The sequence below is a fragment of the Delphinus delphis genome, chromosome 11 (genome assembly GCF_949987515.2).
Source record: "Delphinus delphis chromosome 11, mDelDel1.2, whole genome shotgun sequence".
Lineage (NCBI taxonomy): Eukaryota > Metazoa > Chordata > Mammalia > Artiodactyla > Delphinidae > Delphinus > Delphinus delphis.
Genome location: NC_082693.1, coordinates 52,369,939 through 52,389,020, shown reverse-complemented (window position 1 = coordinate 52,389,020; position 19,082 = coordinate 52,369,939). Strand labels below are relative to the sequence as shown.

Genomic DNA, 19,082 nt, shown 5'->3' with positions numbered 1-19,082 from the left:
ATTTTTACCAGATCTCGAATAGGGCTTTGAGGGCCGTCCTCTGCCCGTTATAATTTCTTTCGGATGTCTGGGGCTGATTGGGTGATAAAATGGGTGGCTAGGACCGCAGCCCCTGCCGGGGTGTCGGGATCCAGCCGGGTGTAGAGAGTTAAGGCCTCTGTAAAGCGATTGAGAAAGATAGCTGGATTTTCGTTAGGTTCTTGGGTTATCTCTTTTAGTTTTTCAAAATTGACTACCTTATGAGCGGCAGCCTGCATGCCAGCCAGGAGGCATTGGATCATGAGGTCGCGTTTACGACGGCCATCTTGGCCATCCTGATAAGTCCAGCCTGGATCGGTGCCAGGTACGGCAGTCGCTCCGACAGGCATAGAGTTGTCGGTAAGGTGAACCTGATCTGCATGGTTTAGGGCAGCAGTTTGAGTTCTTTCCCTCTCGTCAGGGGTCAGAGTAGAAGATAGGATCACAAAGATATCGTGCCAGGTTAGATTGTAAGCTTGAGAGAGATAGCGAAATTCTTTGATGTAGCGGGAAGAGTCGGCAGAAAAGGAGCCTAATCGCTTTTCTATTTGAGAGAGATCTTGGAGACAAAAAGGGACATGGACTCTGACCAGTCCTTCCGCTCCTGCTACCTCCCTTAGAGGGCAGTGGAGATTTGGATCTTGGGAGTTGTGAGAGCGTGTGTGTGCACTAATTGGCGAAGCAAGGGGCGTGGGAGGAGAAACTGTCAAGGGAGGCGGGGGAATGGTTGGAGGGGCCGGAACGGGTTCGGGAGGAGGAGGGACCGCCTCAGGGTACGGTGGAGGTTGGAGAGGAGCTCTGGAGGGGGGAGAGGCGAGAGATTCGGGTGGGTCGGCTAGTGGAGAGGGGTCATCGTCAAAGGATATTAGGGGCTTGAATGTAGGAGATGTCTGGCAAGAAGGATCTGGGAAGTGGAACAATCGACGCAGAGGGAGGGGCGGGAGCGTGAATACCAGAAGGCCTGAACATAGGGGACCTCGGACGATTTGCCCGTCCTGCGGCAGTAATTATCTAGATCACAAGAGGATGTTAAAATCGAAAGTCCCTTCAGGAGGCCATTTGGATTGATTGTCTAGAGGATATCGTGGCCAGGCCTCAGTGGAATAGAAAATAAGCCGTCGGCAACGGAGATCTTGGGAGAAGCCGAGGGCTGTAAAATTGGCTAGGAGACACCCCAGGGGCGTCGTAGGATCTGGTTTCGATGGTGAGGTTCCCATGACCCCCAGTCTGTCCCTGAGTGAATGGAGAGGGAGAGAGGCGTCCCTGGCCTCAGTCTCCAATTCACGGCAGGTCGGAGGGCGGTCAGTGGATTGGGAAATCTCCACAATCACCCGAGGCCCGGCGGGTCGGAGAGCGGTCAGGCAATTGGGACGTCTCCACAGTTGCCCGAGGCCCGGAGAGAGTACGGAGGAGTCCCTGATGCGGCCATGGTTAAAGACAGGGAGTCCGGTGGGCAGGGACTCTGGGGGTCGGAGGGAACAAGGGAGGGGGACTCACCCCGTTTTCTGCCGGATTGGGTGGATGAGTAGAGGTTCCCTGGTTGTCTCCTGGGGGAGGGGAGGAGCGGCCCGCGCGGTAACCCGCGGGGCTTGGTACCCGTCCCGGGTTTCGGCACCAAATGTAAGGTCGGATCTTAACAAACGGCACCGCGAAACAGAGGAAGGCTTCAAGTGAGCTTTATTAGGGAGCGCTCCCGGGCGAGGTTCACTGGTCCGAGAGAAAGGGGCCAGAGAAGTCGCACCCGGGCGAGGGTTGGGCAAGATTTTATAGGGGAAGAAGGGAAAGGGGTGTGGTGAATCTGGGAGGGCGCAGGGTATTCCTTATTTGGTGGTCTTTTCGTGTATCCTGGGGGACTGTTAGTCCCGCCCCTCGAAAGGCGGGAAGGCTGGGCCAGGTGCAAAGTCCCCAGGTCAGTTCCTGGAACTGGGTGGTCCGGAATGTCTCCAGGTCAGTTTCTGGAACTGGGTGGTCCGGAGAATTTCGGTCTGATGCAACCTGTGAATCTGATTGTGTTCCCCTGCCTCGGGCCAGTTGGCCTTACACGCGGGCCTCTCACTGCTGTGGCCTCTCCCGTTGCGGAGCAGAGGCTCATTGGCCATGGCACACGGGCCCAGCTGCTCCGCGGCCTGCGGGATCCTCCCGGACCAGGGCACGAACCCGTGTCCCATGCATCGGCAGGCAGACTCTCAACCACTGCGCCACCAGGGAAGCCCTGGTTTGCTTTTTAAGCTAAGCAATCAAGTCCCACAGCCTTATTAGCAAGAAGTCCAGAATCTTGAGCTGGAGGACCCTCCATCCCACCCTACTCTCCGTGCAAGAATGGGGCTTCCTCAGCTCAAGGCAGGGCAGGCCTGGCTCTAACGTCAGTGGTGCTCTCACCTCTCGTGGCCACACGGTGTCACTATGGAGCTTTGTCCTTCCGGGCCCCATCCACGCCAGCCACCCTGCAGCTTTTTGCCTTGCTCATTTCCAGTATGGGCCGCCCTGGGGCCGGGAGGCGGGGCATGGCTTGACCCTCAGAACTAAATCCCACTCCATTCACACAGCACGTGATGGTCAGTTCTGACTAGCTTCCAAGCGCAACCACATGGTATGTCAGAACCAGTCGTTTCACTTATTCGACAAACTACAAGCCCTACTGTGTGGCAGGTACCATTAGAGGAGTTTGGGATATTATCAGTGAAAAAAACAAAGCTCTTTGCCCTCCTCGAGGAGCTTGGCAGGACATCTCCCACATTCCTCAGCCTTTTACCTGAGCCCAGGTTACCAACAAAGACATCTCTCCTCCTGATGAGTTTTTCTTTGAGGGGAAAGGGTGCTCTCATTCATGCCAAGGTACATGTCCGATGCAGAGGGCTGGATTTTGCTAAAACACACACATCTCTTCTATAGTAAAGTAGGACTTTCTACTCTATGCTTGTATAAATGAGTGCCACAAAAGCGATCCTTCCACAGAGATCAGGTCATTTCAGGTTTTGAAACTTCATATACACTACCTCATTGAAAACTGTGATTCTTGCCCCTCTTGCAGGATTGTTAGGAGGGTTAAGTCAGATATGGTCACTGGACTGTATACTCATGATGGCTGTGCTGTGTTTATTGCTGTATGTTTCTTTCACTCAGTCCCTCAAACAGTGCCTAGCACATCATAGGGTCCAGTGCACACGTGTGCACCCACACATACGCACATTCATATATGCACAGTGATGGAATGAGCCTGCCAAGAGTGTCATTGTTCCCTCTCTTCCTTTTCAGAACATGTAATAGCCCCTCTGGTGTGTGAAGTACCACACAGAGCAAACTTCATTGTGCACAGAAATTGGCAGATGGCAATTCAGAGCAGGGTCTGAGATTCTGCATTTTAACACACTCCTGAGTGATGTTGACGCTTCTGATCAGGACAACCTGTAATTGGCAAGGCACAGCTTTTTTTCTCTTAAAGTAAATATGTAACAATATTCTGGCCCCTTTCCTTCTAGTGTATTGTTGGAAAGAGGCAGGTAGGGGTGAGATGTTGATATACCCTATTTCATAGGGCCTAAGAAAACCTATAGGTCCTAAGAAAACCTATAAAGTCAGGCCTATAAAACACAGCCTGATTTCAGAGAATTTAAAGTATGAAAAAAAAAGTACATCTTAGAATCTATGAAATAAGGCACTTGAGCGGCAATAGAATATAATGGTTAAGTGACTGGAGTCAGACAGAGATGGCCCCACCATTCAATACTTTTGTGATCTTGGGCGAGTTATTTAACGTCTATAAAATTGAATTTCCTAACCTCTAACATGGCAGTAACCACTAGGGCTGCCTGGTGATTAGAATTGACGCAGCCAGCTTGATATTTTAGCTGTCTGTCCAGTGAGATGAAAATCCACAATTGACCACTTTTGTATTCCTTCAATATTCCATATTTCTCTGAAGTAAAATAACTTGGTATAAACCTGCTATAAGAGTATTAATCTTCACGTTTTGCCCTGTATAGCTCTGAATTTTTTGACTCTTCTACAAGAATGTATTTAGGTATTATGTGTGTTAAAATACATAAGACATACATTTTTTCAAAACATTGATTTGGCTGTGCTGGGTCTTAGTTGTGGCACGCGGTATCTTCGTTGCAGCATGTGAGATCTTTTTAGTTGCAGCATGCAGGAACTTTTAGTTGCGGCCTGGAATCTTTAGTTGCAGCATGCGGAATCTTTAGTTGTGGCATGCAAACTCTTAGTTGCAGCATGTAGGCTCCAGTTCCCTGACCAGGGATCGAACCCGGTCCCCCGCTTTGGGAGCACGGAGTCTTAGCCACTGGACCACCAGGGAAGTCCCAAAACATACATTTTTAAATAATTAGAGTTAAAAACTAAGCCCAAATTATTGCTTGATGTGTGCATCAGTTTTTATGGAGGGCATGCAGCAAACCTTACTAAAAATAGCGGTCACATTAAATGTTAAATGAGTGTGATGTGCCGAGTATGTTGTCTGGCATGTCCAGGACAGTGGGTTTCAGTGAACATTACACATTAGTGTGTTTGCCTCTAGAAGGCAGCCTCTCCTCTCTCATTCACTGCTGTTTCCCAGCACCCGGAACCAGGCTTAGCACATGGAGGGACTCAGTACACATTTGATGAACGTGTAAACCTCAGACTAACTCTTGCAGGTGGTCAGAGGAGGACTGGGGGTTGGGGGAAACTTTAGCTGGTGGTACTGCCTTAATGCAGAGGGAACAAGCTGAGGCCCACAGCTGAGAAGGGTGGATTTGCAAATCCTGGCACTTCCAGGAATGCCTGGAATTGCTAAACCAAACCCAGGACAAGGACTGAGGGAGCTACTGAAGGCAGGCCCCAGAGGAGGGTGTTCCTTACAGGAGCACTTTCAGGTCTTTTAAGACTTTTCAAAAAATTGAACCATAGTTCATTTACAATGTTTCAGGTATACAGCAAAGCGATTCAGTTATATATATATATATATATATATATATATATATATATTTTCAGATTCTTTTCCATTATAGGTTATTACAAGATATTGAATATAGTTCCCTGTGCTATACAGTAGGTCCTTGTTGTTGATCTATTTTATATTATAGTAGTGTGTATCTGATAATCCCAAATTTCCAATTTATCCCACACACCCCGCCTTTCCCTTTTGTAACTATAAGTTTGTTTTCTATGTCTATGAGTCTATTTCTATTTGTAAATAAGTTCATTTGTATCAGTTTTTTAGATTCTACATATAAGTGATATCATATGGTATTTATCTTTGGTTTACTTCACTTAGTATGATAATCTCTAGGTCCATCCATGTTGCTGCAACTGGCATTTTTCCTTCTTTTTAATGGCTGAGTAATATTCCACTGTATGTATACCGCATCTTCTTTATCCATTCATCTGTTGATGGACATTTAGGTTGTTTCCATGTCTTAGCTATTGTAAACAGTGCTGCTGTGAACACTGGAGTGCACATATTGGGTTGGCCAAAAAGTTCTTTTGGTTTTAAGTAATAAATAAAAGACACATTTTTCATTTTCACCAAGAACTTTATTGAACAACGTATTCATTAACCAGACTTTTTGGCCAACCCAATGTCTTTTCGAATTATAGGTTTGTCTGGATATATGCCCAGACGTGGGATTGCTGGATCGATCATATGGTAAATCTATTTTTAGTTTTCTAAGGAATATCCATATTGTTTTCCATAGTGGCTGCAGCAACTTACATTCCCACCAACAGTGTAGAAGTGTTCCCTTTTCTCCACATCCTCTCCAGCATTTGTTATTTGTAGACTTTTTGATGATGGCCATCCTGACCAGTGTGAGGTGATACCTCATTGTAGCTTTGATTTGCATTTCTCTAATAATTAGCAATATTGAGCATCTTTTCATGTTCCTGTAGACCATCTGTATGTTTTTGGAGAAATGTCTATTTAGGTTTTCTGCCTGTTTTTTGATTGGGTTATTTGTCTTTTTGATATCAAGCTCTATGAGCTGTTTGAATATTTTGGAAATTAATCCCTTGTCAGTTGCGTCGCTTGCAAATATTTTCCCCCATTCCGTAGGTTGTCTTTTCATTTTGTTTATGGTTTCCCTTGCTTTGCAAAAGCTTTTAGGTTTAATTAGGTCCTATTTGTTTATTATTGCTTTGGTTTCTATTACTCTAGGAGACACATCCAAACGAATATTGCTGTGACTTAAAGAGTGTTCTGCCTATGTTTTCCTCTAGGAGTTTTATAGTATCCAGTCTTACATGTAGACCTTTCATCCATTTTGAGTTTATTTTTGTATATGGTGTTAGAAAATGTTCTAATTTCATTCTTTTCCCAGCACCACTTATTGAAGAGACTGTCTTTTCTCCATTGTATATTCTTCCCTGTTATCATAGATTAATTAACCATAATTGTGTGGGTTTATTTCTGGTCTTTCTATTCTGTTCCATTGATCTATGTGCCTTATCTTAGTGCCGGTACCATACTGTTTAATACGGTAGCTTTGTACAATAGTCTGGAGTCAGTGATTCCATTAAACCATTCTTCTTTCTCAAGCTTGTTTTGGCTATTCGGGGTCTTTTGTGTTTCCATACAAATTTTCTTTTCTTTTTTTTCTTTTTTGGCCACACTGCGCAGCTTGCGGGACCTTAGTTCCCCGATCAGGGATTGAACCCAGGCTACAGCAGTGAAAGCACTGAGTCCTAACGACTGGACCACCAGGGAATTCCCTCCATACAAATTTAAACATTTTTTGTTCTAGTTCTGTGAAAAATGCTATTGGTAATTTGATAGGGATTGCATTGAATCTGTAGATTGCCTTGTGTAGTATGATCATTTTAATAATATTGATTCTTCCAATACAAGAACATGGTATATCTTTTCATCTGTTTGAAAATGGTATATACAGATATACATGGTATATCTGCCATCTTCAATTTCTTTGATGAGTGTCTTATAGTTTTCAGAGTACAGGTCTTTTGCCTCCTTAGGTAGGTTTATTCCTATGTATTTAATTCTTTTTGGTGAAGTAGTAAATGGGATTTTTTCCTTAATATCTTTCTGATAGTTTATTGTTAGTGTATAGAAATACAACAGATTTCTGTATGCTAATTTTGAATCCTGCAACTTTACCAAATTCATTGATGAGCTCTAGTAGTTTTCTACTGGCATCTTTAGGATTTTCTCTCTATATTATGATGTCATTTGCAAACAGTGACAGTTCTACGTTTTCCTTTCTAATTTGGACTCCTTTGTTTTTCTTCTCTGATGTGGCTAGCACTTCCAAAACTATGTTGAATAAAAGTGGTGAGAGTGGGCATCCCTGTCTTGTTCCTAGTCTTAGAGGGAATGCTTTCAGCTTTTCACCATTGAATATGATGTTAGCTGTGGGTTTGTCATATATGGCCTTCATTATGTTGAGGTAGGTTCCCTCTATGCCCAATTTCTGGAGAGTTTTTAATCATAAATCAGTGTTGAACTTTATCAAAAGTGTTTTCTGTACCTATTGAGATGATCATATGCTTTTTATTCTTCAACTTTTTAACATTGATTTGCAGATATTGAAAAATCCTTGCACCCCTGGGATAAATTCCACTTGACCATGGTGTATGATCCTTCTAAGGCATTGCTACTATTTGGAATCGGTTTGCTAGTATTTTGTTGAGGATCTTTGCATCTATGTTCATCAGTGATATTGGCCTGTAATTTCTTTTTTTGTGATATCTTTTGATATCAAGGTGATGGTGGCCTCATGGAATGTGTTTGAAGTGTTCCTTCCTCTGCAATTTTTTGGAATAGTTTCAGAAGGATAAGTGTTAACTATTCTCTAAATGTTTGGTAGAATTCACCAATGAAACCATTTGGTCTTGGACTTTTGTTTATTTGGGGAGTTTTTAAATTACTGATTCAATTTCAGTACTGGTAATTGGTCTGTTCATATTTGCTATTTCTTCCTGGTTCAGTTTTGGGAGATTGTACCTTTCTAAGAATTTGTCCATTGCTCCTAGGTTGTCCATTTTATTGCTGTATAGTTTCTCACTGTAATCTCTTAATATCCTTTGTATTTCTTTGGTGTCAGTTGTAACTTCTTTTTCATTCTTGTTTTGATTTGAGCCTTCTCCCTTTCTTTATTTTTATTTTTGGTGCTGTGTATTTTTTTAATATTTATTTTTTTATTTTATATTTATTTGGTTGTGTTGGGTCTTAGTTGCAGCAGGCAGGCTCCCTAGTTGCAGCAGGTGGGCTCCCTAGTTACTGCAGGTGGGTTCCTTAGTTGCAGCTCAAGGGCTCCTTAGTTGTGGCTCACTGGCTCCTTAGTTGCAGCAGGTGGGTTCCTTAGTTGCGGATCACCTGCTTCTTGGTTGTGGCATGCAAACTCTTAGTTGTGGCATGTATGTGGGCTCTAGTTCCCAGACCAGGGATCAAACCCAGACCCCCTGCGTTGGGAGCGTGGAGTCTTAACCACTGTGCCACCAGGGAAGTCCCTCCCTTTCTTTCTTGATGAGTCTGGCAAAAGGCTTATCAATTTTGTTTATTTTTTCAAAGAACCAGCTTTTAGTTTCATTGATCTTTTCTATTTTTTTTAGTCGTGTTCATTTATTTCTGTTCTGCTCTTTATGCTTTCTTTCCTTCTACTACAGGTTTTGTTTGTTCTTCTTTTTGTAATTGCTTTAGGTGTAAGGTTATGTTGTTTGAGATTTTTCTTGTTGCCTGAGCTTGTATCACTATAAGCTTTTGCTGTATCCCATAGGTTTTGGATCATCATGTTTTCATTTTCATTTGTCTCTAGGTATTTTTTGATTTCCTCTTTCAGTGATCCATTGGTTTAGTAGCATATTGTTTAGCCTCCATGTGTTTGCAGTTTTTGCAGTTCTTTTTTCTTGTAGGTGATTTCTAGTCTCATGGCATTGTGGTTGGAAAAGATGCTTGATGTGATTTCAGCTTTCTTAAATTTATGGAGACTCGTTTTGTGGCCTAGCATGTGATCTGTCCTGGAGAATATTCCATGCACACTTGAAAAGAATGTGTATTTTGCTGCTTTCGGATGGAATGCTGTATATATATCAATTAAGTCCATGTGGTCTAATGTGTTATTTAAGTCCTGTGTTTCCTTATTGATTTTCTGTCTGGATGATCTGTCCATTGATGAAAGTGGGGTGTTAAAGTCTCCTACTATTATTGTCACTGTCAGTTTCTCCTTTTATGTCTGTTAATATTTCCCTTATATATTGAGGTGCTCCTATGTTGCATGCATATATATTTACAATTGTTATATCTTATTCTTGGATTTATTCCTTGATCATTATGTAGTGTCCTTCTTTGTCTCTTGTAACAGTCTTTAAAGTTTATTTTATCTAAGTATGCTACTCCAGCTTGCTTCTGATTTTTTGTTTGCATGGAATGCCTTTTTCCATCCTCTCACTTCCAGTCTGTATGTGTCTTTAGATCTAAAGCGAGTCTCTTGTAGGCAGCATATATACAGGTCTAGTTTTTTTGTATCCATTTCAGGCAGTCTGCTTCTTCTGGTTGGAGCATTTAGTCCATTTACATTTAATTATCACTATGTATGTTCTTATTGCCATTTTGTTAATTGTTTCGGATTTGTTTTCATAGGTCTTCCCTCCTCCTTTTCTCTTATGATTTGATGACTATTGTTAGTGTTATTTTGGGTTCCTTTTTCTTTTTTGTGCGTATATCTATTATAGATTTTTGGTTTGTGGTTACCATGTTTCTATATAACAGTCTGTATACATACCTGATTGTTTCATGTTGCTGATCTCTTAATTTCAAAAGCATTTTAAATACCCTGCATTTGTATTCTCCTCCCCTCATGATTTCTGTTTTTGATATTGTATTTTACATCAAATTGTTTTATGTATCCCTTAACTGCTTATTGTGCATACAGGTGACAGTACTACTTTTGTTTTTTAACCTCTCTACTGACTTTGTGTGTGGATGATTTCCTACCTTTGCTGTATGTTTGCCTGTACTGGTGAGCTTTTTCCTCCTGTAATTTTGTTTCTAGTTGTGACCCTTTATTTTTTCTGCCTAGAGAAGTTCCTTTAACATTTGTTTTAAAGCTGATTTGGTGGTGCTGAATTGTTTTAGCTTTTGCTTGTCTATAAAGCTTTTTATTTCTCTATCAAATCTAAATGAGAGCCTTTATGCGTAAAGTATTCTTGCTTGTAGGTTTTTTCCCTTTCATCACTTTAAATATATTGTGCCACTCCCTTCTGTCCTTCAGTTTCTGCTGAAAAATCAGCTGATAGGCTTATGGGAGTTCCCTTGTATGTTATTTGTTGCTTTTCCCTTGCTGCTTTTAGTATTCTCTTTAATTTTTGTCATTTTGATTACAGTGTATCTTGGTTTTGTTCCTCTTTGGATTAATCCTGTATGGGACTCTCTGTGCTTCGTAGACTTGGGTACCTGTTTCCTTTGCCAGGTTAGAGAAGTTTTCAGCTATTATCTCTTCAAATATTTTCTTGGGCCCTTTCTCTCTTCTCCTTCTGGGACCCCCTATAATGCAAATATTAATATGCTTGATATTGTCCCAGAGGTGTCTTAAACTGTCCCCATTTCTTTTCATTCTTTATCTTTTTTCTATTCAGCAGCACTGATTTCTACTACTCTTGTCTTCCAGCTCACTGATCTGTTCTTCTGAATCATTTAGTCTATTATTAATTCCTTCTAGTGAATTTTTCATTTTAGTTATTGTATACTTAACCTCTGTTTGGTCATTCTTTATATTTTCTAATTCTTTGTTTAAAACTTTTAACTTCTCACTCTGTGCATCTATTCTTCTCCTGAGTTCTTTGATCATCTTTATGACTATTACTCTGAACTCTTTCTCGGGTAGATCGCCTATCTCCATTTCATTTAGTTCTTCTGGAGTTTTATCTTGTTCCTTGGTCTGGAACATAGTCCTCTGCCACTTTATTTTGTCTAAGTTACTGTTTGTGTTTTTATGTGTGTGGTAGCTTAATTACATTTCTCAACCTCGGAGAAGTGGCCCTTTGTAGGAGGTATCCTGTGCATCCCAGCAGTGTACTCCCCTTTCATCACCCAAGCTATATGCTCTAGGGGTTCCCCCTAAGAGGGCTGCATGGGTCCTTCTTTGTGGTAGGCTGAGTGTGTGGGCAGTCTGGTAGGCTTGGTTGGTTGCTAGACCCTACCTTGTGCAGATGCTGCTGGTACTGTTTAGTGGGGCCTTGTCACCAGGCAAGGTGACAAGGTTGTGCAACCCTAGTAGGTCTCGGGGTAGTGCTGGCTTACTGGTGGGCGGAGCCAGGGTCCCAAAGACTCTGGGGCTGTTGCCCACCCACTGGCAAGTGAAGCCGGATCCTGGGGTTAGTGCTGGACTACTGGCAGGAAGAGATGGTTCCTGGAGTCTGTTTGCGTGGCCCAGGGATCCCAGAGCTCGTTTCAGATCATTGGTTGGTGGTGGTGGGGGGTTTCCTAATAGAGCTGGGTATGGGGTCTCTGGTGTCCAGAAGTTTGCATTGGCCTGCTAGTGGGGCGGGCCAGGCCTCAGCTGGCCCTGGGGTAGCGTCCAGCCTGCATTGTGGGATTGTAGCTGCTAGTGTCTGTCCCCTGGTGGGTGAGGCTGATCACGAGGCTAGTGCAGGCTTCCTGGAGAGAAGGGCTCAAGCCTACCCACTGGTGGGCGGAGCTGGGTCTTGGCGCTCTGGCGGGCAGGGCCCTGTCTTGGCGCGAGTCCAGAGGTGGCAGTGGACTGTTAGACAGCCTGTCTGCTGATGGGTGGGGCTGTGTCCCTGCCCAGTTAGTTGTTGGGCCTGAGGCTTCGCAGCACTGGAGCCTGCAGGCTGTAGGGTGGAGCCAGGTCTTGTTGCTGATGATCCAGTGTGTCAGCCACCAGTAGTGTTCATGTGGCTGAATGTTCCCCGATATGTCTGCCACCAGTGTCTGTGTCCCCAGGGTGAGCCACAGCCACCTCCCACCTCTCCAGGAGACTTTCCAAGACCAGCAGGCAGGTCTGGCCCAGGCTCCTATCAACTTGCTTCTTTTGCCCTGGGTCCTGGTGTGCGTGAGATTTTGTGTGTGCCCTTTAAGAGCGAAGTCTCTGTTTCCCCCAGTCCCATGGGGCTCCTGCACTTAAGCTCCACTGGCCTTCAAAGCCAATGCTATGGGGGCTCATTTCCCTGGTGCAGGAGCCCTGGGCTGGGGAGCCTGACTGTGGGGCTCAGAACTCTCACTCCTGGAGGAGAACCTCTGCAGTATAATTATTCTCCAGTTTGTGGATCGCCCACCCGGGACGTATGGGATTTGATTACATCACGAGTCTACTGGTGGTTCCATCTTGTGGTTCCCTCTTTGCCTTTCGTTGTAGAAGATGTTTCCTGGTAGGTCCCAGTCTTTTTCATCTATGGTTGTTCTGCAGGTAGGTGTGATTTGCTCGTAAGAGGAGGTGAGCTCAGGACCTTTCTACTCTGCCGTCTTGGCTGCTCCCCCTTTTAAGACATTTCCTGCCCACAGTACTGAAGCACTGACTGGGATACTAGAGAAAATAAAATGGTGGACTTCCTGGCTCTTGCTCAAAGGCAGAGGATATGCTGAGCACTGAACAGAGCACCAGGCACAGTGAACAGGAAGGAAAGGCCTTTGGCCTAATCCTGATATCCAGCTGCAAAGGGCTAACCCTGGCTTCTCCCAACACCTAGGGGTTGCTCCAGGAGAAGTGAACCTGCCCCTGGGAACTTCTCACCTATATACACCTGATGACTGCAAGTAAAAGAAAAAGAGAGACCAGAACTCTCTAGCATTTCTCCTCCTTTTCCAGGTCTGGGTGGGACTTGGCAAATTCCAAGGATGTTCCTAGAGAATGGAAAAAGCTTCAAGATTGGGGGGAGCTGCCTAATCTATTACAAATCTATTATATTGAAATTCGTTTGAAAAGATGGTTCATCAAGAAATTTCATAAGCAAAAGTCCTCAACCTACCTAAATATCCCCTTCACATTTTCTCATTTTCCAGGTGACCTTGTACAAGGGCTCTGACATGGAGGACTTTGGGTTCAGTGTAGCAGATGGCTTGCTGGAGAAAGGAGTATATGTCAAAAATATTCGCCCAGCTGGGCCAGGAGATCTTGGTGGCCTAAAGCCCTACGATAGGCTCTTACAGGTAAGACCTCAGATGGAATTTTATTTGGAAATTAATTTGGAAGTCGTATTTGATCAGTGTCCACCCATCCTCCTTTGCCTCAAGACGAGATTAGAGGCCCCTCCTATAGATAGGCACTTTTTCCTTTGGTAGAATTTACCGGTTACGGAAACGGCCTGTTTCCCTATATATATTCCCCAGCAGATTCTAAACTTCTTGAGAACAGGACTAGTACCTTATTCTCCCATTTCCCATTATACAGTGATCGATACCAGTATCTCACACAATGTCTAAAACCCAAAAGCTGAACCTTGTTTACTATTAAGTACTAGGAGTACTATGGTTGTCAGGTATAGTTTCATTGAGCAAAGCAAATTCCTGATCTTACGTACAGTTTTTAGAAAGAGCATTTTGCAGGAAGAGGAGGGGGGTTGCCATCAGTCTTGAAAGTACGTTCAAGTGAATGAGTCTGTCCCTAAACAGTTGCCTTTCAAAGCATGAGGCTGCACTGACTGGTTGGCTTTCAGACATGTGTTCACTGAGCAAGTTGTCACTGATGGATTAGGTAGTTTTAAAACCAATTCTGGTGATCTTTTTACCGTGGCAATATAACAATTACTCTTGTCCTAAGAGTAAGGAACACGTTTATTTTCCATAGATACTCTAGTATTTGCTGAATAAATAACTATGGACAAGTTATTTGACCTGTCTTCCTAATCTATAAATTAGAGCTATACTTACTTTTATGGAAGATGAGGCTATAAAAGTAGACTGGACTCAGGAAGGGCCTTGAAAGCCAAGATAAAGCTCTTGGACTGTATTCTGGAGGTATATTAATTTTCTAAGCAGAATAATGACATTTTATAATTTAGAAAGACGATACAATTATGTCATAGGTGGATTGGTGTAGGGTGAAGGGGAGGATCACAGGAAAGACGATCAGGTAGGTAAGGGTAAGACACGTGTACCAGACCTGAGTCTTTAATGCCTTCAGTGCATCCTGGCAGAGCCGTCTGTGAGGCAGGCGGCAGCTTGCATTTGTTGCTCAGGAGAGATGTTACAGCCAAAAGTAAAGATCTGGGCTACTGAAGGCATGGATTTGGATAAAGTTGCCTATGGTGGATTTCTAGTGAGGAAGAGAAGAGAACTAAAGATAGAATTCTAAGAAAAACAAAATTTAAAGGACGGGAAGAAGTAAAGGCAGGAAAGGACTGAAAGTGAGCAGTTAAAATGGTACAAAGGTCAAAAAAAGTGGTGTCATAAGAGCCAAGGAAGGAGTTTTAAGGATGAGCAGGCAAAGGCCAAAGGGGATGAGAACTCAAGACACCATTCCTGTGTTGGACAGTTGGGGTCATTTATATAATATATAAGGGTCAGGTCCCAGACCGAGAAGATTGGGGAGAGAGTGAAAAGTCAAGGAATGGAAGCAGCATGTAGATGATTCTTTAAACTTTTAGGGGGAAAAGAATAAGGAAACATAATCTCATACAGAGTCAAGAAAGAGAAAAACAAATACTGTATGCTAACATATAGTATGGCAACATATAGTATGGCAAGACTGATGGCAACACTGAGAATTAGTTATCTTATTTTTAAAATTCAAGACTAAGAATTTGAGAATGAAGAGTATTAAAATGAAGTTTATCTTGATTGACAGGCAAATCAAACTCATACTGCTTGACAGACATGTTTTGAAAACTGATTATATTGAGGGGTGTACAGCACATGTACATCTAAAAAAACAAATGGTTCTGAAGAACCTAGGGGCAGACAGGAATAAGATGCAGACATAGAGAATGGACTTAAGGACACAGGGAAGGGGAAGGGGAAGCTGGGATGAAGTGAGAGTGGCATGGACATATATATATACACTACCAAATGTAAAATAGATAGCTAGTGGGAAGCAGCCGCACAGCACAGGGAGATCAGCTCGGTGCTTTGTGACCACCTAGAGGGGAGGGATAGGGAGGGTGGGAGGGAGACACAAGAGGGAGGGGATATGGGGATATAAGTATACATATAGCTGATTCACTTTGTTACACAGTAGAAACTAACACAATGATGTAAAGCAATTATACTCCAATAAAGATGTTAAAAAAAAAGAATAAAGAAACATGAAAGACGATGAACGCATGTGTAAGCTGAGGAGGGGGTGGGCTCATGACCAAGAGAGGTAGTTCAGTATCATGGTCAAGAGCACGAGCTTTGGAATCATCCAGACTGCCTGAGATTACATCCTCGCTGGACCACTTGCCAAGTTCTGATCTCAGGCAAATCTCTTAACCACTCTGTGCCTTACTTTCCTCATCTGTAAATTAGGGATAATATTTGGCACTTGGAGCATCTGCCATGAATAAGGCGATATGCTCAGCATGGGGACATTGGGATGTGTCCCTGTTCCCTGCTCTCAAGGGCCTTACAATTTAGTAGCAGAGAGTAAAGTAAGCCAATACCCATGTTATAGTGTGGTCAGGGCCAGGATAGACCTCTCTGTACAGAGTGCTCATTTAAGCACTTTCAAGACTTTAATCAATCAACCTGTTGTGTCTGAAATGTTACTCTGGGTTTTGGGAATCATCTTATGTCTATAACAGTAATTCAAAGTGGCGCTTCTTGACCTTTCAGGTTAATCATGTCCGAACGAGAGACTTTGACTGCTGCCTTGTTGTGCCCCTCATAGCAGAATCTGGTAATAAGCTGGACCTGGTTATTAGTAGAAACCCCCTGGCTTCACAGAAGTCCATAGAACAGACTCTACCAGGAGGAGAATGGAGTGAACAGAACAGTGCTTTTTTCCAGCAGTCGAGCCACGGTGGTAATTTGGAGATACGAGAGCCCACTAATACATTATAGCGATGCTTTCTACAAAGCAGGACAAAAGACAATATCTACATGGTGCTAAAAAAAAAAAATCCCTTTAAGATTTCTGTGACATTTGAAGCACAGATAATCATGTGGCATTAACTGCAAGCACAGGGGTCTTTTAAATCTCATGGCTCATGTTCACTTACCCTTTCAAGTTGAAGAGGTTTCTTTGTTGGTGATCACTATGGTATATGACAGGCAACCCCCTGCCAAGACCAAGCGTAGCGAAAAAGAAAAACAAGTAGGCCACCCCTCTCTACAGTTAACATCAGAGGAAATTTTTTACAGGTCCATCTTCCCATTCCTTTTTAAAAAGAGAAATATCTGTTTGAAAATGTTCTCTATGATAATTTCCTTAATTCACTTTGAAATCAGTTTCTTACCACAAAGTCATTCATGCAAGAATTTAACCAACAAGGCTTTTCATAAAGCTGGCTGTACTAGGAGAGCTAGTTTGGTGAACTGCTGGGACTGCTGCTATGGGAGGGGTACAGGTATAAAATCATCTTACAACGTTTCAGCAATGATGCACGTAGGCAACCATAATAGGTGGTGGTAAATGTTTTGCCCAAGTTTAGGAATGATTTTAACTAAGATGTATGCTATTCCCTATGCAACAGATTATCAAACAGGATATGTCTTGTGACCTGTTTTTTTTAAGGACACATTGTTAATAGTTGAAAAATCTGATAATGAATTAGGATGTTTAGCAACACTGAGAATTAGTTATTTTTAAAATTCAAGACTAAGAATTTGAGAATGAAGAGTATTAAAATGAAGTTTATCTTGACTGATAGGCAAATCAAACTCATACTGCTTGACAGACATGTTTTGAAAACTGATTATATTGAGGGGTGTACAGCACATGTACTTAAAAATGACACTGGACTGTCTCTTGTTCTGAGCCATGCCACTTACTGAAATTGTAAATACATTTTTTACAAAATGCATTGCCAATTATTACCATCCCTCAAAGCAATAAATTGTGACAGTTGCTTTTAATGTTCGTCAGCAACTGTTTTCATTTGTTCAGATATTTTGAATAGTTACACTAATAACTAACTGTTATTTGGTGAATATAAAAAAAATAGATCTGTATATTAATTGTAGAATCTCCATCCTGAAACAATTATTTTCCAAACATTTTTATTTTGGTCAATAATTCAAACAACTGCTTAGGTAAAGCATTTGAACACTGTGTCCTTTGTTTAAGGAAAAAGTTCACCTTTCTTTTTTGTGCAAAGAAATATATTATTTCAATCATAGTTCAGAACTGCCAGGGCAAGAAAGTATAAAGCAGAATCATGTTAAGGAAAAAAAAAAGATCATGAGGGGAGTCAAGATCATGAGGGGAGTCACTTAAATATGTATTTTTATTTGTAACAAACAAGTATTAAACTGTAAAGTATTTTTGTACAAATTTAATACTTTAATAGCATGGTATTTATCGTCTATGTATGGTTTTGGGGAATTAAAAATTGTTGCAAATATTTGTATGGAAAAAAAAAACCTCTACCAAATGGAATAAACAGTGATTTTAAAAAGCCAAAAGAAAAACTTTTTTTTTTTTTGGTGCTTTGAATATATTTTAGTGTTCTAGACTGAGCCCTACACAATACCTATAGTTACATAATTTTCTACGGGGGAAGATTTTGCCATAAACTTGAAAAGCAACATGGAAGAGCTTAGGTTTTGAAATTTGATCTGGACTTGAAGTCCAGCTCTGGTACTCACTCAGTGGTGGCATAAAATTTAATTACTTTGAGTCAGTTTCCCCACCTATAATACTGAAGGTCATATCTACATTCCAGTACTTTCATGAGAAGAGATGTGACACATATGTGAAAATGCTAAAACAGGAACACCTCCAAGACTCATGGTACATTTACTTTAGGTGACAAAGCTTGATCTTAAGGATCACATCTACCCTGAGAACATTATATGTATTCTATAAAATACATTTTCAAAAACTATTAAAATGTATAAATTTTCATCATGCTATCTTAAAAAAGAAAAAAACTATTACCTTATAGTCCCAACGTTTTCATTTTTGCAGATTGCCTAGCAGGCTTTGTAAATTCACAGGAACAAGGCAGGGTGTCCATTCTTGCCACTTCCATTTAACAGTATGACAAGGAAGTGAAATAAAAGGCAACTAGATTGGAAAGGAAGAAGTAAAACTCTACTTGCAGATGATACAATCTTGTGTATACAAAAACCTTAAGGAATCCACTAAAAAACCTATTAAAACTAATATGAGTTTAGCAAGATTACAAGATACAAAAATCAATTGAATCTCTATACTGTAGCAATGAACAAACCAAAAATAAAACAATTATATTCTATAAAGCACAGGAAGCTCAGCTTGGTGCTCTATGATGACCTAGTTGGGTGGGATGGGGGTGGGGTGGGAGGGAGGTCCAAGAGGGAGGGGATGTAGGTATACATATAGCTGATTCACTTCATTGTACAGCTGAAACTAACACAACATTGTAAAGCAACTGTACTCCAATAAAAAAAATTATATTCTCATAGGATCAACAATAAAATACTTAGGAATAAATTCAATAAAAGTACAGAGTAGGTGTGGAAGACAGCAGAGTAAAAGACCCTGAGCTCACCTCCTCTCATGAGCACACCAAAGTAACAGCTAGCTGCAGAACAACCACCTGTGAAGAAGACTGGAACCTACCAGAAAAGATCTTCTACAACTAAAGATATAAAGAAGGTACCACAACAAGACAGACAGGAGGGGAGGACTTGAAGTATAATCAAATCCCATACCCCACATGTGGGTGACCCACAAACTGGAGAATAAATATACTGTAGAGGATCTCCCACAGGAGTGACAGCTCTGAGCCCCACATCAGGCTCCCCAGCCTGGGGGTCTGGCACTGGGAAGACAGATCCTCAGAGCATTTGGCTTTGAAGGCCAACAGGCCTTCACTGCAGGAGCCCCACAGGACTGGGGGAAACAGAGACTTCACTTTTCAAAGGGCACACACAAAATCTCACACACCAGGACCCAGGGCAAAATCAGTAATTTGATAGGAGCCTGGGCCAGACCTGCCTGCTGGTCTCGTAGACTGTCCTGGAGAGGCAGAGG

At 42.2% G+C, this 19,082-nt stretch overlaps 1 protein-coding gene across 3 annotated transcripts in view; it reads left to right on the top strand.

Moving 5' to 3' along the window:
• Positions 1–17,310, top strand: part of GRIP1 (glutamate receptor interacting protein 1) — a 437,679-nt gene extending 420,369 nt beyond the window's left edge. For all 3 annotated transcript variants that reach the window (XM_060023847.1, XM_060023846.1, XM_060023845.1), the window contains 2 exons: positions 12,986–13,132; positions 15,737–17,310. In XM_060023847.1, coding sequence (XP_059879830.1) covers positions 12,986–13,132; positions 15,737–15,964 — 375 coding nt within the window. In that variant the 3' untranslated portion in view covers positions 15,965–17,310. The remainder of the gene's footprint in view (positions 1–12,985; positions 13,133–15,736) is intronic.
• The last annotated feature ends 1,772 nt before the right edge of the window (positions 17,311–19,082 follow it).